Source organism: Morone saxatilis, unplaced genomic scaffold, assembly GCF_004916995.1.
Source record: "Morone saxatilis isolate NCDOM2014 unplaced genomic scaffold, NCSU_SB_2.0 Contig19, whole genome shotgun sequence".
NCBI lineage: Eukaryota > Metazoa > Chordata > Actinopteri > Moronidae > Morone > Morone saxatilis.
This window is the reverse complement of record NW_023339751.1, coordinates 14460187-14485933: the sequence shown is the minus strand read 5'-3', so window position 1 is coordinate 14485933 and position 25747 is coordinate 14460187. Positions and strand designations below refer to the sequence as shown.

The 25747-nt window shown below is 41.5% G+C and overlaps 2 protein-coding genes and 1 long non-coding RNA gene across 4 annotated transcripts; 1 reads left to right on the top strand and 2 right to left on the bottom strand.

The window, feature by feature from the left end:
* On the bottom strand, positions 1-6670 carry LOC118328993 (monocarboxylate transporter 9-like). The gene is made up of 5 exons (XM_035662925.1): positions 6435-6670; positions 4401-4544; positions 3302-3397; positions 1970-2848; positions 1-1670 (listed from the first exon to the last, which is right to left on the bottom strand). Exons 1-5 carry the CDS (start codon positions 6631-6633, stop codon positions 1486-1488), a joined length of 1503 nt encoding a protein of 500 aa, XP_035518818.1. The 5' UTR covers positions 6634-6670; the 3' UTR covers positions 1-1485.
* LOC118328995 lies at positions 6617-13703 on the top strand. The gene is made up of 2 exons (XR_004796774.1): positions 6617-6723; positions 11087-13703. It is a non-coding gene; the product is annotated as an uncharacterized LOC118328995 (long non-coding RNA).
* On the bottom strand, positions 13063-25345 carry LOC118328994 (coiled-coil domain-containing protein 6-like). 2 transcript variants are annotated; one of them, XM_035662926.1, is made up of 9 exons: positions 25030-25343; positions 23749-23898; positions 21716-21844; positions 20972-21075; positions 19853-20013; positions 18680-18836; positions 17642-17742; positions 16745-16866; positions 13063-14238 (listed from the first exon to the last, which is right to left on the bottom strand). In XM_035662926.1, exons 1-9 carry the CDS (start codon positions 25282-25284, stop codon positions 14041-14043), a joined length of 1377 nt encoding a protein of 458 aa, XP_035518819.1. In that variant the 5' UTR covers positions 25285-25343; the 3' UTR covers positions 13063-14040. The 2 variants fall into 2 exon arrangements, with proteins under 2 accessions (XP_035518819.1, XP_035518820.1); XM_035662927.1 differs by lacking the exon at positions 21716-21844 and having other exon boundaries at positions 25030-25345.
* Positions 25346-25747: the final 402 nt, after the last annotated feature.

The following is a 25747-nucleotide window of genomic DNA, read 5'->3' as shown; positions in this document are numbered from 1 at the left end:
CTCAGTATTATTAATCCAAATATCTTTTATTGGCACTTTTTAAATAAAATAATAGAACAGAAATATATAATATTATAATACTGGCATAAAAAATAAGAGCTAAAAGGTGACAATTTAGTCTAATTGTACTAATTGTTCCTCTTCTGCACCTTGTAAATACCCTCTACAAACACAAAAAAGCAAACACTAATGTCCCAGATTTACCCTTACGCCTGAAACTGGAACTTTAAAAAATACAATTGTAGTGGTATATTTAACAACATTCAAGTGATTCTAAAAGCCTATTGCAATGTATCCATTACAATTATGATTACAATAATCAACTTACAACTTAAACAGAAACATTTTTTTACAGCTCTATGGCCGTTTTTGTGCATATAAAAAGTCACTAGCACATAGGACTTTACAAACTAGTGCTAATACAAAAGTTTATCAAACAATGCACACACACAAACCTGTGCACGTATGCAAACATGCGTGTGCAGACATGTACACACACCCACACAACATAGGCCTACACACAAACATATACACACACAACATGATGAAAAAGGACCAGCCTGGTCATAATGAACGCCAGCAGAGGTCATGATAATCATGCCACAAAGAGAATCTACATGCAGTTACGGTTGGAAATACAGTAGGATCTCTTCTGTGTTTTTACATGTTTTTAAATCAGCATAACTTATTCAAAACGTTTCTGTGTAATTCATAAACAGGAGGTATGCAGAACTCAAATCATTAAAAAAAAGTATAAATTCAGTCAATGATCTATAAAGCAAGGCTTTTGTATTGTTCCAACAGGCATTATGTGTTGACAGGCATTGATTATCATTGATGCTTTGGTAAGATACATAGTGGTGTAATTAAGATATATATTAAAACCTAAATACAAAATAAAGATGTGTTGCTAAAAAAATGATTATCAAAAAACAGCTCCCTCCTTCATTCCCATCCCTGTAATATCTGTTCCAGTAAGATTCCTGGGAGATTTTTGTGCATTTGTAGAGGGGTTTCAAATGTTGTCATTGTGTTAAATTAACACTGAACAATTTTACAGATGTTTTTCATCCCAGTGCTATGAACGGCACCGTGTCTCTTTCAGAGCTACAATAAAGTGAAAACCAGTGTTTACATAAACAAAATGCAGAATTGGGGAGTTGAACAGTATTGTTCAGTTGACCTCGTAAAATGAGGCGATAATAAAAAAATCAACACAGGCATCAGTGTCAAACCCTTAAAAAACATCTGCAGTATATGGTTTGGACCTGAGAAATGCAGGCAAAGTACAGAGGAAAGGCCTGTATTTCAGAACCTCTGGCAAATATTTTGGTATATTAGAACCTGGCAGGAGAAATAAGGGAGAAACCCCTGTATAGTCAAAGAAAGAAAACTCCTCTTAGAGGTGGTTCAGGTATAGTCTGTCAGCGAACACTTGCTGTGCTGTTGGGGAGAGATTTGAGTCCTTACGAACGGTGCTCATGTTCAGGCTACAGAGGCAACTTTTTCACAGTTGCTGGTGTAATGGACGTCTGGTCTGTCGTTCGCAGAGTGCTTCCTGTTCCAGCAGGGAAGGGTGAGCACAGAGAGAATGACTGCTCCCAGCAACACGCAGCTCCCACTAAAGTAAAACGCCAAGTCATATGACTGCGTCCAGTCAAAGAACCACCCTGGAAAGTGATGAGAAAAACAGACATTGTGAGCACAGTCAGCAGGGATTCCTGGTAGATACAGTAGTCAGCTAAATAATGACAAGCTGTCTCCTTATTGAAGTGGACATGCCCCTCGCCTTGCTCTGCCTGCCTGCCTGCCTGCCTGCCTGATTCAATATTTACATTTTTGAAATAAATATGACCTTACAACAGGGTTTATCTCTGCACAAAATAAAATGATCTGTACCTCTTCTATCTAACCAATAACTGCCAGTGTAGTAACGCTTACAAATCTAGATAAAGACAAGCCCTCTTACCTACAACAGGGGGTCCAAGCATGATCCCAAATCCCCCAAAGAACATGAGGATGCCGTGGGCTTGTGTCAGTCTGTCCAAGCCAACAATCTTAGTGGTAATGTAAGAGGTGAGAGACCAGTTTCCAGAGAAGAAACCCAGGACGACAGACAGGATCTGCAGTCCCATATAATTCTTAGTGAGAGGAATGAGGAGCAGCGACACACCTTCTGCAAACATGGTGAAGGCATACAGATAGATACCGTTGATCCACTTAAAGTCCACCAGGATACCCAGCACTAGTTTACCCACACAAGTGGCGATGGCTCCTATTGATACCAGAGGAATGATACTGACTTCTTCAACGAGTCCTTGACTCTGCGCCACATCCTCTATGAAGAGCACCGGAGGGAACGCCCCAAGGCTGAACAGGAAGACAGCAATGCAGAAGGCCACCATTGATTGGTCCTGCAGGATCTCATACATGGAGTGCATGTACTTAAAGTATGCCTGCTGCTTCTTCTTCATGACTTTCATGATGCCCAGCCCAGACAAAAAGCTGCCTTTCTTCTTCTCTGTCTGAATGGCCAGCTCCTTGGTATCAATTGTGATGAGCAGCTCCTTCACCATCAGAGTTTTCTCTGGAGTTGTTGCGGTGGAACCTGCTGTGATCTTCAGGTCATCCAACGGGGCCTTCTCGAAAAGCTGCTCCTCTGTGTTGCGTTCCAGGGCTGCCTTCTGTTTGAGGTAGTACCCTGGCATGTTAAGGGGTCTCATGAAGCCGGCGCAGGCCATGAGGTTCAGTGCTACAGCTCCGATGATAAGCAGGCAGCCATCCAGGCCGTACATCACAATCAGCTCGTTCTGAGCGGTGGCATATATGAACGCTCCAACACTTGTGCCTGCGTGAGCAGAAGAAGACAGAAATTCAGTGTTTGTGTAAGAAAGTGACAGACTAATCAATACAAATTAAAGGCATTATGTTTAGAATTTTATGTGAGTATAGTACCTTTCTAATTATTCTGAGTTTTTAGGTGTAGAAAACTGAGACAATCTTAAAAGCTGGTGCAATCTATGTGAACTCATTCATCTCTACTTCCCAATTCTGTCTAACATTGCTACAAAGTATACAGCCAACCTTCCCAAACCATTACCATTGAAGTTCTGATTCTCAGCCAGACCAGATCTAGTCACTGGTCACCAATCCGTGTCCCTACCTACTGAGACCAGTCTGCCTTTGCTATTCTACAGATGTTTACCTCAGCATCCCAAGGCTCCCCGCAGCTCATACATGAAAGAAGTGAGCATGGAGAACTGGTGAGCACCCAGTGAGCTCAGAGGGTGGGCGGCAGTACCTGTGGTGACAATGCCGAGTGCAAGGCCGCGTCTCTTGTCAAAGTATTGACAGGTGATTGTCAACGTGGCTGCGTAGACCAGGCCGCAACCCAAGCCTATAGTAGGAAAGAGGACAAAAAAAACACAGAAAGGATTTCGATAAACTCAGGTGAAAGCAGCAATAGCATATCAGAATATGTATATTAAAACTATTTTGCATTTCAGTGGATGAATTCGAAAATTCATTATAAAGATGTATTTACAATTTACAATTACATAAATCTTTAGGCACAGAGGGCAATGTGCTTTAAGTTTCTTGTGCAAGTAGCAAAACAAAAAAGAGTACAGTAAACAAGCTGCACATGCATGTGCATGCAAAGCCATCATCCAAAGGCATCTCTAAAAATAAATGACTGTCTTCAAATATGCATGGCCTCCCCTCTTCACCAGTCAGCACTGTCTTTTGCCCAGGCAGTGCTGACTGCGAGGGGTTTACCAGGATTAAGCACGGCTGAGCTGTCAGTTAGTGTGCGATAACAGGTGGTGTTGGGCCCACACAGGCCGGTGGTGAAGGTGCTGGGGCAATAAAAGGGTCACATGAGGATCAGACTATGACATAATGTTATTTTTCTGTCAACACCCCTAAAAAAATACAAACAGCAATGTCATACAAATGATGCAATGCTCATATCTTGTGTTGGTGTAATTCTACATGCTGTCTGTGGCGGTGGTATTCATTAACTGGTAACTAACTTAGGATATAGCTTCTCTTGTTGCATAATAGTTGGACTTATATAATGTCTTACGAGATTTTCTTATGTTAGTTGGATAAGAAGCTTTGTTAGCTCGAATGACCGCGGCAACATCAAACAACTGTCTGTTTGACAGGTGAATTAAATCTAAGGGTTATGTGCTGCATTACCTTTGCTGGCTTGTCTATGGTGGGAGCGTATATATGTTCGCAGGGTCCTAAATTCCCTAATCCCCTAACCCTAGGGTTGGGAACATTGTGTTCTGGAGGAAACAGGACACTGGAGACATAGGGATGACCCCTCTCTGGTAGAGTATGTATAAAGCACACAGGAGGATGCCCCCCATGGTTATCAAGTGTTTCCTTACCAACCACAATCCCGTAGGAAAAGATGAGGAATTGGACATTTGGAGCAAAGGCACTGAGCATCAGGCCGCCCGCCACCATTACGCCACTGAAAATGGTCACGGGACGTGCCCCGAAGTTGTCCACACAGGCACTGCAGATAGGACCTGAGAGAGAAGAGGTAGAAAGACAAATCATTTATAGAGATACAAAGAAGGGGAAACAACAATATTCAGGGAGCAAAAGATATTGGGGATTTTATGCTGCTTTGTTTGTTGCACTCTGGAAAACAGTTTCTGAGAAAAGCAAACCCCATCTCACAAAGCACTGCTGTGTCTGACCATGACACTGTCACATGATATTAGGTTCAAACTGGCAACCTGTCAGAGGTGTTGTCACATCACTCAATAGAATCTTGAGAGGTCCAGTGTTAACATTTTACTTAAACATTTTACATAAACCAGTTAGGTTCATAGTTAACTCATCAACACCCTTCCATTTCCAATTTAATTTGCTTTAAAAGTCAACCTATTCCTCCTCAGTGTCTGCTAAAATCTCATACATATTTATCAGCTTCTCCCACCTCTTCACTAGAGCTACATGTTGTACATACTGAGTGCAATATTCAAACCCAAGAATGTTATTTACACTGCTTGCTGAATACTCCCATATCCTAGCTTGACTCATTCATCATGCGACATTTACTGTTTCCTTCCCCTCTAAGCAGGGGGAAGATCCTGCTGATGTGCAGCAGAATCTGCAGTGCTGCAGCTGTCTGACAGCTGGGACACGTGTCCAGGACTTGGCCGGCCCCGGGGCCAGATCTGTCCAGTCAGGCTTTTCACCTCACCGCAAGATGACAACAAGGAGCCAGGCTGGCGGGTGAGCACTGCCTTAGACGGAAATGTCAACAAAGACCACTATCTATCACTGATCCTGTTTGCTCAACACATTCGTGGAGCAGACCTTTCTAATTACTTATAATGTTTGTTTCTTTAACAAGTAAGTCTTACATTCACACGCCAGATTTGTACTCTGCTGCCACACTTTCAGACTCTTTTCTTTTTGTTTCTGTTTGTGTTCAAGTAAGTTTATATACACAACCTTGCTCAATAAAATCAGTATTTGTTAAGTCGGTGTCTGTCTCTCCATCTGTCTTTTCCCCCCTTCCTCTGTGGTTAGATTAAGGGCTAAGTGATCCTCCTACATTCATAGCATGGATGACTTGCACTAGCTTTGCTCTGCTAGAAAATCAATAAAAGCTGCTCAGGGAGCCACAAAGTGCCCATCTTTGTCACAGCATTACCTTTTCTCTCCATCCTGTTGAAACATTACAGTAAGGAGAACACCTGTAGCTATAGTAACAATAGTCCTTGGTAATAGTTTGCATTGCCCCTTTCGTGGAAGTAATTGGTCAGACTTTGAAGTATTGTGTCTGCTTTGTTATCAGTGGCATCATGTGGCATGTCGAATAAGACGGAAATGGTAGGGAGATAGGTGTAAAGGTGAGAGTTTAGTGTTCTGCTTTAAGAAAAAAAACTGATATAGTATCTCTCCCTCAAACGCACGTCAGCAGATATATTGCCCATAATTATATGTAGCACCAAAACATCAATTTACTGCTCAGCACAGAATTATCAGATGCTAAAAACAATAATCTAAAGGGGAAAAGCACCAAAATATTACACACATCTTTCTCCATTTGCATCTATTACTCTGTCAAAATGCAGTTATTTTGACATATATTGCGTTTGCGATATGAATCATGATCAGTGTGGAAATTCACATTATTGCATCACAAATTTAATTTTCACTGGAAAAACTATGAAAATCATGATGATGTGACATTTTTTGCTTTCTCTACCAAACAGACATTTTACAAAGATTTGTAGATTAGGGCATCTCTTCGAAACTACAGTACTTCCTTTTTTTCTTCTTTATAATGCTGTTTCACACATTTTATCTTTCTCAAAAAAATCAACTGGCATTTAGTCTGGCTAACCCCAGTGAGAACCCATGTTGAGGATTACTACATTATTATAGTGTGTGCTACTCACTGGCTATTAGTCCTACTCCAGCCACAAGGGAGCCCACCCAGGCTGTCATGCCCTTGCCCTCCTGGAAGGCGTGCAGCCACTCAGGGTACAGGACACCCACTGACTGGGGTGATCCATAGGCCAGGAGCTGGGCCATGAAGGAGGCCACAACAATCACCCATGCCCAGCCTTCGTCCAGCACTTTAGTAGATGGAGTCATATCGCTGATGCTACTGCTGCCCAGAGGGATCTGCTACAGGTTGACAGAGGAGGGGATCCTGGGAAGGACAGAACAACAAACATCGCAATCGTAAGTTTGACTGCAAAATAAATCAAAAGATGACAAATGGAACACATGTTAAGTTTTTTTCCCATGACAATAGTTTTTAACTGGACCCATAGCTTCCAAAATACACACTTACGCAAAGCCTTGATGTAGTGAAGGCTGCTGCAGCACTTGGCCTGGGCGAACAGGCAGGACACCTGTGTGAGGTCCTGAACACTGACTGACTGCAACTCACCCAAAGGCAACTGCCCCTTTTGTTCCTGTCTCCATAACCACACCTTGGAGGAGGAGAAAGTAAAGAAAACTACACTTGCTACTAGTGTGCCCCCCCTCCACCCCGTCTTATATGACAAATGGGAGAAGCTTGTCTTCTGTGCTGACTTTTTCAGACATCTATTATTAATAATTTGTAACCCAGAGCAACTTTATACATCACTGCTGCAGCATTTACCATCTTTGGTCACACTTGTTTACAGTGAGGCTTCTTAGTGTGTGTGTGTGTGGGGGGGGGGTTGGTGCAAAGCCACTCGGATTTCTTTGCTTACAAAGCAGGGTTACAGCATGTTTACAGTAAACAGGGTTGAAATCTAAGACAATAACATCCTGGAGAAAATCACTGTATGGGCTAATGGCTGATTCAAATAACATCTGCTCTGTATTCGCCGATGACGGTAACGGTGTTTTCTCATCATACCTCATCTTCCACAAATACATTGTGCTTGTTATGTTATTAAAAACACATGCGGCACTCACCTCAGCATCTACAATAACAGCAGCAGGACCCTGCAGAGCTGCGCGTTCTACGGGAACTTCCCATGTAGGAGGGTTTCCCTATTAAAATCCCTTCTTACAGGATCTCTGCAAATGGCATAAACAAGAAAGCCTCGTACGTGGACGCAGGTCTATCTGAGCTCAAATCTCTAAGCCCCGTGTGCTGAGAGTGGAACCTGCATCAACAATGCGCACTGTGCACCCGTTTCATACTGCTTTGTAGCCGGCGACAAAACCGGTTCAAAGCTGTTCTTGCTGGTCCAGTAGCAGCTTAAACGCAGGGAGGAAAAGCGCTGCTTCCTCTTGCGCGCCTGGAGCGCACAGAGCACTCAGTCTCTGCGCTCAGAGATGTAACGGCTGTGGGTCTATGGGTCATACTAAGTAGACTACTTATTGTTTTCTCTCGGCTACATCTTGAATTTTAAGACATCGGGAAACTGAACGGGTAGCCTGCACACAAACGCACGCACATGCACACACACACACAAATAACTGTTTATGCCTACCTGACAGGTTTCCGGGCCGTTCAACACAAATTAGGTTCTTTTCATGAAGAACTTCATAAATCTATCGAACAAGTTAAAATAATAAGTTGAATAACAATATAAACATGTTTTTTTTAAAATGAACCCTCTCTGCTTATCTAAATACACCGCTGTCTGGTCAAGCTGAAGCTTGGGAGTTCATGTGCCAGCTAGGAGTGCTGGGTGTATGGGCCACTTCTATCCATGAACATTGTTAATATTGCCATGAGTCCAGTCTGAACCGGTTGATGGATGGTAACACCACTCTGCACCAGCAGGGCGCACTGCCTGGAGTCCTCTCCCCTGGTGAGCACTAAAGAAATACATGCACACAGCTCTTGAATCAAATCTTAGTAGATCTTCCAATCACTAGGAAAAAAAAGAGACTGATTAAACCTCAGGGAATATAAGAGTTATACACAAAAAGTGAGCAACATGTGGACAGTCTTCCATGCAGCTACCAGGAGTTAAAAATAGCCCGAAGAGAGTCTTAGAGGTGGGAAGATGTAGGGTATGCAGTGTTTTAGTAATACTGACAGTTCATACATGAATTTTAGAGGAATAGTTCAGTGAGCTGTGAAGAGGAGGTCTACATACACACAGAGTGGTAAAATAAAATAGATGTAGCCAAGGAGACACAGGTGAATCATAGACCTGTAACCTGCAAGAATAGCTTGAGTTTATATTGCTCAACTTTTTGATTAAATCACTACATTTTTACATATTTATTGTGAGATGACCTACAAAAACAACCCTCTTTTGTACCCAGAACAGCACACAGAAACTAATAAAGACAAATGTATTATTTATTTATTATTATATTTGTTCCTGTTTTGTGCTTGGTAATTTATTGCATTCATACTGTGGGGTGAGAGGAGAAACAAGAGTTGCTCTCAGTCACACTGCAGCAGCATCATAAAATTATACCACCATGTGATTGCACCCATTCTCATAACCTCCGGTCAGAAACACTGTTGAACCGAGGCAGTAGAAAAAAAGCTGAGGAGAGGAGTGGAGAAAAGTGACGGGGAAAAAAGAACTCAAAGAAAAGAGGGCATGAAAGATGAAAGGATGGGGAGCAGAGTAAGAATGGTGGAGGGATGAAGAGAGCAGACTAGAGGTGAAACTGGTTTTCACACTGAATGCACCTAAATTCTTCAGGATCTTTGATACTTTTTCCCAGCTGAGGTCTGCTGCCAGGAAGGCGTCTTACAGAAAAGATTTAGGCTCCATAATCCCCTTATGCTTGAACAATTAAGTGAAAAAAGAACAAGGGAGGCACAGTTAATTGTGCTCTACACACTGGCATTACATTACACTACACTGACATGTTGCCCAAGACCAGTTTTAACCAGATGTAGTGCATGTGGGGGACAGTCTGTAGGAATCTGAGGGAGGGGAGGAAGAGCGGGAGAGCGACTATGATACAATTTTAACATTATTGACTGATCCTAGAATCAATGTTGGTGCTGAATTACACTTGCTTGCATAAGTTCTTCGATACATTTACTGACACATTAGCAGGTTCTGTTTATGGACCACTAATTCTACTGGGTTAGGCACTTGAATTTGAATTTTAAGGCTTTGTAATCTTGAAAATTTGATTATATGATCTCCTTTTCATGTTACAGTGGTAATGACAGCAGAGGCTGGAATTTGCTAAAATCCCCGCACTGCTGCCACACTATTATTAACTTAAAGTCATATGATTGAAGCTTTACATAACCTGTTTCGTCTCATCTATTTTATACATAATCTATGTAAAGATGACAATTCAACACAACAATTCAACTGAGATGACACAGTGCACACAAGGGCACGTACAAAGTCTGCTGGAGAAAATAATTTGGATCTGTGCCCTCTTTGTCGGTGATCCTGATACTGCAACGTCAGGTGGTTTCACGGAATACAGTTGGAGACACTGACCGAAATGATTATTGGCCTATATGTAGGCTGTCAAAAAGCCCAGACTTACCCATTACCCCTAACTCCTCAATGCCTTCCTGAGGGGTAATAATGTCCTGCAGCTACAGCTTTAAGGGTTTTGACCACATCATAAATATGATAACTCCTGAAACTGCTGTTGTGGGTGAGGTTTATTTGCTTGACATAAAGCAACAGTGTGTTTCACTCTGAATCTGTCTAGTTTGTCAAGTTTTTGATACTCTTGATCGAAACACTGGAAGTTGCACATGACTGGTTTAGCTCATAACTTGTGGCAGAACTCAAAACTGTTCTTGGGGAAGTGTTGATGGTGTCCCACAAGGATACATTTTTGGGCCCCTTCATATTTAATCTATATAGTAATAAATGTAATATTTCTTTACCAACTCAGCATTTTATTTGGATTATATCATCTTTTATTGGCTCTGCCACAATTCGATAATATGTATAACCACATGTAATAACTTGAAAGCCAATGGCCTACAGTATGTGACAGACTATCACATGCAATTTATGTGACAGCTGACACAATATATTACAATAACAGTCAGATTTGGCACGATTACATTTTATACCTCGTAAAATAGATTAATATAACCAATCCAATTTTTGGTCATAATTTTAGTAGTTCAAAACCATAATTATTATCCTTTTTGCTATGCTCAGGGGTGAAGTTAAGCTCCTCGTGTGGGTGGTCCAATCCAACATTAAATAATAACACAATGATTTATTTACCTTTTTGAAACCTTCAGACAAACCTCAGCATCTCCTACTCAGCTAACAGGAGAATCACAAATTTGTCATAACAGTATCTTCCAGCTTTTTGATATCCCTCCTAATATGGCTTCCAAAATAACTTGATAACTGCAGATAATCTCTTGCTAATCTAACCAAGTAAGGCTAATTTGCCCTAGAGCAAGGTTTTGAATTTTTGGTCATTATGAGAATTCAATGGGCAGTTATGAAAAATTATTTTATAATGAACAAACCCCCATCAAAACATATCTATCGCTTACTTCTACCCTTGCTGCAGAGCTGATATTACTCATCCATAGTCCATTAGTAAACGCACACACACATTTCCCATTAGGGTTTACATGAGCTGACCTGATATTCTGACATTTTAAGTATCTTTTCTTTTTCTCCAGCACTTTTGTGACACCTGAGAAGCAGCAGCCTGCTGTTCTTTTCCGTAACAGGCTTGGCTGGTGTGAAGATACAGAGCCACCCTGCAGTCTGGATGAATGTCTCTTGGTTCGGCCATCTAGCTCCATAAAGCTGCAGAGGTGAAAGATCACTTTAGCACCCAGCATGCCCACCCTGAGCCGCCGGTCCAGATTCCTGCTTGGATTAGTTCAGGTTGCTGGCTTCAGCAGCAAGAGAGAACACGGCAACATGCTAGAAAAACACAGGATACACCAAGCCTTTGGACAAAGATATATCCATGTCACTTTTATGATGGGGTGCATATTTTGATTCTGGTGAGTTTGAACCGGCCGTATGTGTGAATGGGCTACAGTTACCTGTGGACACCCGAAGTAAACCTAATGTGTTGCGTAGGCTGTCAACCTTGCCCTGTTCTCCTCCCACCACAGGTGACTGCACCCACATTACAAAGGTTTACCATGTTAAATGATCCTGGAATGATTGATTTGTGGAAAACACTTTCCCGGTCTCTAGCCAGTTGGAACCGGTTAAAACCAACGTAGACTAGGAAATGAAAATTAGGCACAGAATCAAGTGTCAACGGAGCTGCTGTGAGAAAGAGAGCTATCACATGATGTAGTTGTGCTGATTACCATCTAAGGATTACTCTAGGTATGGTAATGTTCGCCTGTTGGTCCAGACTTAAATAACTCAACAAATACTAGATCGCCTTTATCAAATTCATTATAGCCCATCTAGGCCACATGACATATGATCATGGGAGAAAGGCAGGTTTTGGTTTATTATACTTTATAATTTCAATTTCATGGTATGTTGTCATGTTTCAGGATCCTGAAAATCACTATACAAGAAATGCATTTAGTGTGGTGGTGATGCAGATGTACTTGGACTGTGAATGAACTTGACACTGAAAAGCTTCTGAATTCCAAACAGGACAACCAAAGGACAGTTCCTTTTCAAACTTTCTTATTCGTTGTTCTATTACTTTCCCACCTTGAGAAGCTGAATCTGCTTTTTTATTTTTATTTGACGTAAAGATCAGGTGGTCAAAGTTATTACAATCCATCTTTTGGGAACCATGAATGTCTGTCCCTAATTTCATGGCCATCTATTGTGTAGCTGTGCAGACAACAACAGACTGTAAACCAAAAATGTGAATAAGTGAAAAGTTTGACCTGCCTGTGGCACTAGAAGAAAGGTCAGGTGATCCTTTAAATAATTAGAAATTCTCCTCAAGGGAGGAGACCTTTTAAAACCTTTGGCAATTATGGCAATCTATTATTTCAGTCAGACATTACATGGTCATGAGCCACGGTAGTAAGACGACAATAAAACATGAAGTCTTGCCAGTGCTGAAGTGTATAAAAGCCAGAGACATCAGTTTAATATGAGCAATGTATACTTTTCCCATTAAGCTGGAGCTTAAACTCTTCAGCTGCCTCAGCGCACATGCAACACATCACTAAATGTAATCAACAGATATTCCTCCTTTATAAGAAACATATTAACATTTTTGCCTTCCTCACATAGGGTGTGAGCTTTTATGGTGCGAATTTATTTAAGGCACAAACATTTTTTATCAGCTAGCGTAGGAGGTGGGTGGGACCTCATGATTCCCACAAGGAGACATTCCACTGAAAGAAAAAGATAAACTAAATTCAGAACCTGTTAGGCTCCAAATTCAGCGTGTACATCATATCACAGCCTCCTGTTAGGAAAAAAAAAGATCAAAGAACAGACTGATTGTTATTTGCAACAGTCCTGAAGTCTACAGTGCTTATCAATGTGAAACTCTCATAGTTCTCCCATTACAAATGAGTAGCATATGCTATTCATAGAACTGACAAAAGTCGACAGACATCGTCATCTCAAGAGCTTTAATCATACATAGAAATTTAGTTCAACAGTACCATTCAATTAGAATGTTTTAGCAGTATGTATATTTAGTGTAAAGAGCATTGTTTTTTTTTTCCTTTTTCTGATGAGGAATATCCACAAGGATGATAGAAGCTTTCAGAAATACACCAGAGATTGAGAGAGAGAGAGAAGAGCAGAAAAGAGACTGAGTACATGACTAAGTTGTAACACCTCAGACTACATTTTTTAAACACCTCAAAAGGCGACATTTATCTGTGGTTTATGTACCAGTGTCCATCCTACTTGATGCTTTTTTTTCCCCTTTTCTTTTCATTTTAGCTGAGGAGCAGCAGAGCCTTGAATGCTTTCAGAAACTAAAACAACTGGCGCGAGCTCGGTTTGATCAATGCCCTATGATGCAGAAACTCCTAGCAGTTTATATGACACCTCCTGTTGACCTAATCAAAGTGGTGGGTCGGGTTGTTGACACTGCTTCAGAGACAGGCGGGGTGGGGTGAGCATGAGTGGAGGACATTACTGCAATCGAGTGTCATATTATAGGCATGAAAAGAATCAACCACATCCATCTATGAATTCATCCATTTCTCTATCCATACATCCATCCATCGATCCAAACATCCAACCTATCAGAAAACACCACCATGAAACATTGTATGTGCTGTTTGTGCTATCTTAGAAGCGCCACAACAACAATTCCAACCAGCTAAAGTCCCAAGCAAAGAAAAAAAAAAAAAAACATAACATGTACAAGACAGAAGGTGGAACAGATAATTGGCCTACAAATCCCAGAAGCGATTATTTTTTCAGTCCATCCATTCCATTTAAGAGTAGTTAAGTAACGCCACGTGTGGATTTGGCAGGCGGCTGGCTTCATTGAGGGTCAGCCGCGGTCTTGTTTCTTTCACCTCTAAAACTTTTGAAGCTGCTTCTTTTGTGGAGTTGGTAAAGAGTAACAAACTTGACTTCCAGAGCTGGTAATGATGGAAGTTGCTGTTGCGTAAGCGTCGTGGCATTCAGTGGGCGCGTTCACGCGCAAAGACAGAGACTGTGTGTTGCGTTAAGGCTGGGAGGGAGGCTGCTGTGCTGCTGCGTGCTGCGACATAGCTGCCGGGGAGGACATGGACTGGACCATGGGCTGGGCTGGTGGGGGTAGCGGAGGCTGAGCCTGCTGGGCCCCTGAGTGCGTGTTGGGGGAGGGTGGGGGCGTTGGACGTTTGAATTTGTCGGGGCTGGTGCTTCTTCTTGGGGAGGGCCTCTGTTTGAGAGAGAAAGAAAAATAAATAAATAAATATCTGTCATTATCATATGTCATTATAACTGTATGGCAGCATTTTAAACCTTATGGTAAACTGAGGTGTTCGGGGTTATTCAGTCCAACCAACATCAGGTGAAGATATTTGCATATGGGCATTTTGTTTTAGGCAGATACAGCTAGAAAGAGTGGTAATTGTAGCAGTCATTTTTGTTCTTGTTTGTTTCGGAAGGAAAATAAGATTGAGTGGCGAGGTTACTCAGTCATGTTTTCCCCACTGAGCTATTGTTCATGACCTGACATCTGCAATTTCAGTCACAGGAATGGAAAAAAGAAAAGAAAAAAGGGTTTCAGAGAAAAATTAATCTGTCTAAGGTTCTGATCTCCCAGACAGAGTTATTTCCCTGTTTTAACTGCTGGGTGGGCTGAGTTGTGATGGCAGAGATGTGGTCTGTGTTGTCCCAATTGCGAAGAATACCAGAGTGGGGGGAAATAAGAGAGAGAGAGAGATACAATAGCAGGGAACAGTTAATAAATTATTTTCGTTGCCTGTGTACCATTATGTTTTGAACTTTAACCTTATGTGTGCTGCCTGGGAGTTTTGTCAAAAGTTTAAAAACTACCCACTGTACAGCAAATACAGAGAAGCTGATCACACTGAAGTGGTAAACTAAAACTGGCGTTACCCTAAATGTGTTCTCAAAAACATGCCAACATTATAACAGTGAGACATTCTTTTCACAGCAGCCATCTTGACAGGAAATACCACAAAATAAAAAATAAAAAAACCACAGGTGTTACCAATCACACTAATTAAGGTTCAGCCAACAGAACAATAGCAGCACCGTTGGACCTGAATGGATGGAACCTTAATTAGGATCATTGGTAAGAGCTGTGTTTACAATTTCACTATTTCAAAAAGTAATTTCTGGAGAACAAAACTCCACAAGGTCTTACCACTAGGAAACTGACTAATTCCTAAACCTTTTTTCTGAATATTGCAGAGGTGACTCAATGTATCAGTAAAGACTCAGGTCACAATGATCTGTTCTCGTGAGAATAAGTGAGACATTGAAACCAACAGACAGCCATCTGAGACACAGCAAAACAAAGTACTATTTCAGAGAAGCAAGCAGAAAACTATACAATACAACTGGTATACTAACTATATACTGCATGTTTGGCCTCTTGGTGTTCACTGGGAGTTGAATATCACCAACAGGGTGGCTGAACTTCATTAGTTTAGAAGGCGTCTTGAAACCAAATTAAATAATTATTAGTAAGACAAGGTAAACCATGAATGACAATGACCTAATTTGACACACTGTCGATGTAGGTGTTCAGTCAAGTGAAACTAAAAACACATTGGTTGGTTACAAGATAGGCGTTAATGGATTGTGACTGTGGTATGGAATATTATAATAATAAAAAGTTAATAAAGATATAGATGTGACAAATAAGGTGTGTTGACTCAGTTATCAGTTATTTTATTAAACAGATACATAAACAGCCAACTGGACCTTGATACATTTATGGAGCTAGTATCAAGACTCTCCTATTATCTGTGAAATAACAATATCTGTCGTCCAGGTCAAGCCAGTTTTCTTTGGCAGGTTTGCAAAATGTTCACACCCATGTTGGATGAACAGTGTAGCCCTTTTTTGTTTGTTGGTATACATAAAAAGGAATGTGTTGGGGTCATAATGTAGTCATAATGTTTTACTTGATCTATAATCACCTATCTAAAACACTAGGTGACTATATGTATACACATGCAGTCCTGACATTGATCACAGGGTGGAGCATTAAAGTGGATGGAAGTGCATATATAGCTAAGCTCCAGGTGATGAGAATCAGGTGTGTGGAACAGGAAGCAAACAATTTCTGCATGGCTGGTGTGCTTGAGTCTGAATGTGCTTAAAGGAAACATCATTGTGATTGAAAATGGACAGTGCTGCTACCTACCTATGCTATGGTGAACATGTGTATGCCAAACTGTGAATAAATGGATCGCTGAATCCAAAGACTGTGCACTGGAAGTTGGTTTCTTTTTATACCACAACATGCGTCCAGAATAAGTTCACCCTGTTCGCCCCTCAGTGGCTTACTTAAGTATATTGGTTTTACAGCTGAAAGACAGCAGTTAACCTCAGTCAGTGTTTCATTTTGCATCTAATATGTTGGAGTACAGAAATAAAACTGCCCCATTAGACAGACATGCAAACTTAAAAGCAGCGCTGCAAATTCAACAACAGAAAAAGCAGCCTACATGCTCTTATTCATCAATTCTATTACATTGTAAAACACCCCAGGTCAAATATAAGAATTACGTCTATTGTCAACCTGTATTTTGACATTTAAATTGGAGCAGCTAAAATTTTCATTAGATCTGCTATGTCACTAAATAGTTGAGTCCTGGGTGGCAAAATCCAGACAACTACAATAAATCCTAGTACAGTCACAATTTGGCAAATGTCTGGCTGAGGAGATGTGGGTGGATGTTACTTACCGCTACTGCGTGAGAGGAGCTTCCATGGACGTGCAGGGCGGGGGTGTTGTAGTGGGAGATGGCAGCTCTGGACAGTGTTGCTGGAGGGGTGAAGCCAACTGTGTGGCTACCATATGAGAGGCCTGTAACAAAGACAGGAAAACACATACTGTATGTACCTTTGTTTCAAGTCATTATATTTATATTTCAGAAATTCAAGTCTGGTTGTTGAGGCTCTAAGTACTGCTATTTCTCTACTTAACATCAGGTCTAGATTTGATAGGTGAATGCAATTTGTACCTGGCTGACAGAACATAACACCAGCAGTGCTTTGGCACCTTATGTCCGACTTATCACTGTGCAAACATTTAGGCTGTAATCTGATATCTTGCTGAATCACACCAAACATGATTGGGCGGACCTGGAATGGCTCGATTTCGTTTTGCATTGTATTCAGACTCTAGTCTTAGCCTAGTTCCTGTGTAGTAATAATTCACTGTCCAGTTAAATACTGATTTTTTTAATAAACAATCACCGTTTTTCATCACTTCTAATCAGAAAGAAATGTATTGTTGTTAGGTAAGCATTTGTTATGCAAACATGAATTTTTATGATTCTCCTGAACAGAAACAATAGATTTGATTGGACAGAGAGTGGGGGAAAACATGTTTTTCACTGCCATCTAGACTGGGGATTTATTCATGGTTTTACTGACCTTTACGAGTTGAATGTCAATTAACGTTTGTTCCAGATTTGACACAAGATATGACAGATTATAACGGTAAGCTTTGTTATAAAGATAAAGCTTGGCAACAATTCATATGAATTGATATCAAAGGTTCTTTTTATTGCTGTGTTTGCTGTTCTCCTTTTACACAATACATTCTGCTGAACAGTGGCCAACTGAAATGTACCTACCAGGTGATATTGGTCGGCTGGAGCTTGGGGATGGGGTGTAGGGAATGGGGCTGGACACAGTCCTTGCTCGCAAGCCCTGTGCAGACATCTCGTTGAAGTATCTGAAAGTAGGAAATGGCCACCTTATGAAACTTCAGTAGATTTCTACATCATTGAGAATGATTCGTAATAAACCCTTACAATGAAATGTGAAAAGCTTCTTTATGGCCATTTAAAATTTGTGTTTAAAAGTGCTCAATTAAGCCTAACTGGTATGTGAGGCAAACATGAAAATAAGCCAGGGATCCTAACTAACTCTTTCACCATCATCCCAAAAGTCACAAGGGGAAGTGTAAAATAGTTTGACAGCAGCCACACCAACATGGCTGCCGACAGACCTTTTCGTTTATCGGCCTGTGAGTGCATGCATTGGCCTATGCCAATTATCTCAGAATGCCACAGGCTGGAGTCAAATCCATAGTCGCTGCAACAAGGTCTCAGCCTTGGTACATGGTGGGGCACCAGCTCTACCAGGTGAGCTTCCAGGGTGCCCCAGTCCGATTCCTTTTCAGTTACTTTTTAGTATCAGGATAACAAAGATGGAGTAAAATCAAATTAAGCTACTTCTAATAATTATGATTGCCTGTGTTAACACTGGTGCCTGGAGCAAACTTGGGAGCGATGGCTCGAATCCAAACTGCATTGCAGTACTAAAGATTCTAAACATTTATTCACAAAGAAAGTCCATACATAGACTGGCTATTGGAAGAGAGCAACTGTTGTGAGCTGACGTGGCGCACACGCCTGCTGTCTTTTGCATCATTCCTCTTATGTTCTTTCAACTTTTCATCCTCATAGGTATAATTTCCACTCATCCAATCAGAAATGTCAGCAGTATAAATGGCCAATGGAACCAAATACCTCTCCAGCCGCTCTGCAAAATTATACTACTGTACACGAGTCACTGCAATTATATCTCACTTGATTTACTGAGATTTTGCACCACAGTGTATTGTGACCATTATGGTTATCTGGCTAACTGTGTGTCCCATTCTCTACCTCTCATCGTCCATCTCCAGACTGGATTCACTCTCCGACAGTTGTCTGCACAGAGCCTCCCTGCGCTCCATTTCTCTCTGAAGCTTTCTCTGCAGCCGGATGTTCTCCTCCCTCATGTGTCGCTCCTCCTCTATGTACTGGGCACGCTTCTCTGTGTCTGGGGGGGGGACACACATAACAAATGACATCAGGCGACATACTGGCCGCTGTATATGAAGTGCATTAAAACACAAAATTGTTGCTTTTGTAAAATCTATCTAAAAACAAATCCCCTCTAGAGACCTCCAACAGCAACCCACTTTTACTGTACAATGGTTTTTTTTCTTTTCAAAATTCTGTCAAAAATAAAGTGAAAGTGGGTCAATTCTGATATTAACAAACAGTGGATTATATTTCAATGGCAATACTGTCTTGCTATTTGACTCAGCTTCTCAGAAGATGTTAAAAAGGTTGGACTGACAGCTCCCTCTAGTGGCAAAAACAAAGTATAGCCTGCATGTGTTTTGATTAATCTCCATTAATTCTTAAAAACTCTAAAATGGACCAACACGTCTGACTGCCTGAACAACAAAGTGTTATTTACTTCATCCTAATCGTGTTTACTGCTGTTCTGTGAAATATTTTTTGACCATATCCTATGTGCTTTAATAGATCCTATAAAACATGGAAAGCTGTTTTCAGTGTGCCAACAAACACAGTTGATAACAAACAAAAACATGACACCAAGTTTAAGTATATGCAGGTGCCATGAAATATATACCGCTGTTTTATGCATTTAAAGGTAGCTCTTAGGTTCTCATATGTCGGAGTACTTTTGAATGCACCAACAAAACAAATATTTCACAACAATTCCTGTAAAGCATTCTTGAATGCACCAAGGAGACTTCTTAAAATGGTATCTGCTTGCAACTGCATTTCAACCATTAAGTATTTTCAGGTATAATGTGACTAGTGGGAGGTAACAAGGATGCTAACTGTGTCAGAAAGTATCCTGTTCTTTCGGCTCTGTGGAAATCAACCCATGCCTGGGAGTAGGGTGAATTTGCCCTTCATAGTGACATAGGACATCAGAGGATCGGTTTTACCAATCACATCCTTAATCAACACTTGAGGGCATCTGCCCCTTCAGACTCCACACTCCCTTGGATCATTTGAAGTTGAGAGGCCACTTACGCTGCAGCTCAGTGGTACGCAGGCTTTTCTTAAGCCTCTCAACTTCATTCTTCAGGAAGCGGATATGCCGCATCATGTTCTCTGGTGAGTCTATCTCCATGGAAACGTCTCTTGGGGAGGGAGGAGCAGAAACAGGCTGGTCCAACTTCTCCTGGAGGATTCTAGTTCAGAAAACAAACAAACCACATGGTTACTTGAATTCAACAACAGAAAGTATGGGCAAGCTTTTTAAAATACTTTAGACCCCAGGCTTTACATGAGCAACGACAGCCAATCGCCCGTATATGAGACAGTTACTTAATCCTAAAAAATGGAAAAAGAACTTTGATATTTCCTCGTTTGCAGCATCTTCAGATTGAAATTGACTTATTTGAAATGACTGACAATGACACATATAATCATGCCCTCAGGAGATAATTATGTTCGAAAACATTACCCTGAAAATCAGAAAGCTACTGTTAGTCATCATTTTCTTCTGCATCAGTGAAGCTCAGTCACTTGTTTTCGGTGACAGGCACATCTTATGTGTGCAACTGTCAGAGAAAGAAAAGAATAAAAGAAATATAGGGTATATACCCATTTTCAAACATATCGGAATCACCTAATTAAGAAACCTTGTTAATTTGCAGTGATGGCACATCTAACAGGGTTAAGAAAGTGTACTGTGAGTAGATTTATACATTGTATGTCACAGCCAGTCAATCAGGTTTCAACTAGTGCTGACACTATTAGCCAATTTATAGATTAGTTGACCAATGTTGTTGAGATGTGGCTACAACATCTAGAAAATGCAACTGTTTTAAAAAAAATTAACTTTGATACTAAGATAAAATAACTGGAAGATAACAACATGTGCAGTGAGAACTTGTTCTTCTTTTCTCACTTTTTATAGATTAAGAAATTAATAATAAATAAATAAATAAAATAAATAAATAATGATCAGTCGCAGCTATATTATTCAATAACATAATTTCAATAGTGACACTCAGTAAGTTTTGTCCCTTTGGTTAATACCACTGAAGAGATTTTGAATCCCAACCCATAGGTAGCTGATTCAAAAAATGTCGGCAGTATCTAGATACTGAAGTGATTAACACACATAATATGATAATTCCACACCTTTTCTCAGCCTCCAGTTTGTCCATTCGTTTCCACAGTCTATTGACCAGGGCTTCTTGTTCCTGCTCTAATGTGTTCTCAAGATCTATTTTCTCCCGCCTCAACTGAAAAATAAAAAGAAGAGCAGAGAGTGACAGTCAGAGATACAAAAACCTTGACGTTCAAGAGCATTCATGGGACTGCACACAAATACCCAGTGCTGCAAACCCAAGGACTCTGTGCAAGTAAGCTTCTCTTTCATAGTACTGCAGTCCCTATGCTGGCAGACAAATGACAATGTAGGATTGTCTATAGTTATTTATGCCAACTGATATAAAATGACCCCAAAGCTAAAATAACTGCTTATTAATATATCTGTGTTGAAATTAAGTCTTTTTTTTTTTTGGGTAAAGATGCCATTTGATTACTCCCCCATTTGGACAAAATACACAGTGGTGGCAGTACACAAGCATCACACTGACACATACATCCATGAGTGAGCAGCAACAACAAATAAAATGCTTGGCCCACACATCCACAGAAAAATCCTGTCAGAGCATAAAAAAAAATGATGAAGTGGTTCGGCACACATGGGTTTGACCCAGCCACAGACCAAAATGTTCTTTCCAGTGAACATTCAGTGGGAAGAATTAAGGACGGTGAAATTCTGGTATGCCACACTAATACAATAACTGGACACACAAGTTCAGGGATTTGGTGTTCCACACTGTAGGCAGAAATCTTGGTCTACCACAATGAGCATACCTGTTCCAGGGTTAGCTGCTTTGAGATGGTTTCATTCTCCATCTTCTTGATCTTTTTCATGAGCTTGTTAACCTGGAACTCCTGTTCCTGCTCCAAGTGCTGCTCCAACTCTGCCTTCTCATGCTGGAGCTAGGATGGGAAAGGGGAGGGTAGTGCATGGACAGAGGGAAAAAAGAGGAGGTGGATGAAACAAGAGAGATAAAAAAGAAGGGAAAAGAGCAAGAGCACAAGAAGAGACTCATGGTGAGTCACATCAAAACTATTTGATGACCACAGTGAACAAACACATTGGTGTTGGATTATTTAGATTACACATTGCGAGTATAGCAAAACATTAACCCAATGTAACAATTCTATCAGACTTAGGGTTAAACTTCCCAAAAGAATAAACAGTGTAAAATCATGATTTGGCAACCAACATAACCACCTTTGGCAGCTCACCAATACAAAGAATGGGTGCGGCTCAGCGGTGATTCAAATGGCACGACTGTGTGATGAATTATACAAGTGATTACTCATTATGGGAAAAGGGATGCAAATTCATTTACAGGAAAAGACGAGGGAAAAATAACCATAAACAAATAACCAGAACCCTTTAAAACAACGCAGTTTGCTTAAACTGGCAGTGATTGCATTCACACAGAGTTGAGTGCTTTGTGGTATCCTGGCTGAAAGTAAAGGCCACCAAGCTTTTGCCACACCCAGTGCAGCCATTTTTCTTCTAATTAACACAGTAACAATTTTAGGAATTGTTTTGATAATGTGCCTCCATATAACCAATACAACTACCAGCTATTGTGTAACAGGCCTCCACCCTACTGTACTGTGTACTGAGAGGCAATATCTGTGTTCATTTTCTATGGACACCTTGCAGAGACATTTTATCCCACTTGGGTTCTTCTGTCCTTCAAGCAGAGACTGTCTGTAAGCAACACCAGACCAATGGCAATGTGATTATATGTGTATATAGAGCACATAATGCTAACTGTCTGAATGTTTTCCCTTCATTATGCCATGGCCTAAATAGTTGATCTACAACTAAATCTAAAACCCTACATTGGCACATTAGAAGATATCAGGAAGCAGGATGCAAGTTAGATTTTACACTGACAGTGTATAGAGGGCCACTGATTCACAAATCTGCTGAGGCACTTGAATCGTTTGGCTACTCAAACTCAAGCTGCTCAAGTTCAGATGACTTAAGTCTATCATCAGTAATAATGGTGGGGAAAACGCAGGTCAGACAAAATGTTTACAGAAGCGCTTCTGCACAGGAGCATTTACAGCCACCCAGTAAAATAAATGACCACATTTGCTCAATAGTATAACACATGGCCACATGCATGCAAACACACTGTGGGCCATTTTTCAGCACCAAGTCGATGGGCAGTGGCAGACACAAGTCTGTTTCATGTTAACTGAGAAGGCAAGATAACAAAAGCCCAAACAAGCCCATCTGTATAACCTTAAGCAGGGTCTGTTGGGGCATTTGCATGTGTCCTTTCCAGTTTCCCCACTTCTTTACACATCAACAAACTATTAGTCATCCTCCAGCTAGCCATCGAAAGTGTGAGTGTGTGCACGTGCTGTGCACTCTGCAGTTGGGAAAATAAGATGTGGAAAACAGACTGAACCAAATAACCGTCAGACGGGAGGAGAGTAATTTGAGAGTCATTTAGAGTAGCTAGCAGCCGCAGTGAAGTCATCTTGAGCCTTTCCAGGCTTCAGGCAAGTACCAATACAGTTAATGATAACGCACTAGCTGCTGCACACTCATACATGGGGTGGTGTGCGTAGACTCACACCCTGCAAGTTCAAGCTGAACATGCCTCACAATACTGCTGCCAAAAACTTGGCATAATTGAGCATAGAGAAGAGATCTCTGTATCACAGTGCTGTCTGTGAACAAGAAGTCTTCTGAAAGGGCGAAAGTTCAATCTGAGGATAAGGCTATTCTCCATTTTGCCTGGTACAAACAACTCCAACCACTGAGTTGAAAATACAGATTTTCCTATCTCGTTCCCATCACTCACTTGCATGAGTTTCCTTGACAGTTCGTTGGTGAGAAATTCCTCCTCCTTCTCATAGTTGACTGCCAAAGTCTCCTTCTCCTTCTGGAGGGCCTGGATCTTCTTGAACAAGGTGTTACTGATGAATTCTTCCTCCTGCTCTGCTCGTGCTTGCTGCAGGACAAAAAGAAAACAAAGTCAAACATCAGTGAACAAGACTCTTAGATCTGGCACATCAAGCTGTTGGATTTGTACATTTATCCTGATTAAACTGTAACGGCCAACAGTGCACACAGGGAGTACTGCAAAAACACAAACAAATCAACCGAAATCTGCTGCAGCGAACACCAGTGCCAGCCAAAGAGGAAGCAGAACTCTCCCCAATGACTCAAGAGATGTAGCAGGAACTGGTGACTTAGAGGGGAAGAGTGAAACATGGGGGCACTGGGGGAAATGTGTTGGGACAACTAGCGTTACAGCGTGATGATACGTCTGTCCTTCTCAAAGCAGTCTCAAAAAAAAAATAAAAAAATTATATATATATATATAAATCTCCATCCTCATTCTTCACCGACCTCAAAGCGATTGTGTTTTTGCAAGCTGGGAGAATGTGTGAGTTGTTCAGGAACAATGCCAGGAACAATAGAAACCCAACAGCTAGTTAAGCTTCACACATGTACAAAGGGTGGACAGGCTGTATTGTGGCTGACTTGCCAATACATAAGCCCGGCATTGAGCTAGCTCGTTAAGTTTGGCCTACATACTTCTCATATATCCGACAGATCGGTTACACATTTTTATGAAGCGGAGGCTGATTAACCGAGCATGAAGACAGATGACGCATCGGTCCATGCCAACGCTGCTGCCGGGGTATTTATTTCCACTGAGTTACCGTATCCGTGTTGGACGTAACGTGGTGGCAGCGTCTAGCCGTGACTAACAGCAGTCCGGCCACTTGCATCGTGAGGCGCCCACCTATTTTCTTAACGCCTTTTTAAACTAGCTGGCTAGCAACGATTAGCCACGCAAAGCAAAACAAAGCAGACTAACGTTAGCTGTCCGTCCGCTGGTCAGCCACCAGGCTACATGTTAGCCCGCTGGCTAAATGAGCAATACACACAACTAGCTAATGTTATCAGGGCTAATGTGTGTTCAAATTAAGACAGCGATCCCATGTAATACATTAACCGCGCTAACATTGACTATTTAGCACTAAATAAGCCACGCTAGCCACAGCTAACTTACTGACAAACGCGATATAATAAGTGGCGTGGGTTTAGCATCTAGCTGGCTAACGTTACTCACAATGGTGACGCTAGCTTTGCGGAGGTCCCGATTCTCCTCCTGCAGGGCTTTGCACTTGAGTTTGAACGTCTCCAGCTCAATTTTTAGAACTTTATTCTCTTGTTGTAACGAGGCCAGGCGGTTCGTCAGCTCCTCCAGACGAAACTGTGAAATGACTATGCTCGGTTTTCCCGAATTTGAAGCGGAGGACGACATCGGGGTGGCCGAGCTGCTCCCCGCTCCGTCGGTGTCGCTCTCGCTTGCGCTGTCCGCCATGGCTGTGCGACAGTGTGGGGTAGGGAAGATGACGGCAGCTGCAGCGTTTGAGGAGCGCAGACAGCAGAATGGTACACCGTGTGACCTTGCTCACGCTTGTCGCCGCAGCGCCCCCACCAGGATGTCTCCAGTACCGCACGATGCATCCTTGACACATGAAGCTGGAGCCTCGCTGCATCTTCATCAACGCCATCCTACACTGGGTTTCCAACCGAGAAAAGGTGCGACATCCCAGACACTTAAAGCTTAAAGAGTGTCCTGTGTCATCCGTCTTTTAGAGAGGGAGGGAGTGTCAAAATGTTTAATGCTGATCATCCTAAATACACCTGTGCTTAATCTTGTCTCTCATCTCATTCAACGGGGGCAAATCTTGCTCTGACTCCATGGTCACTGATGTGGAAAGATTTGATATATATGATAAATAATTAGTAAGTGAACAAGAGAACATTTCCACCTCTAGAAA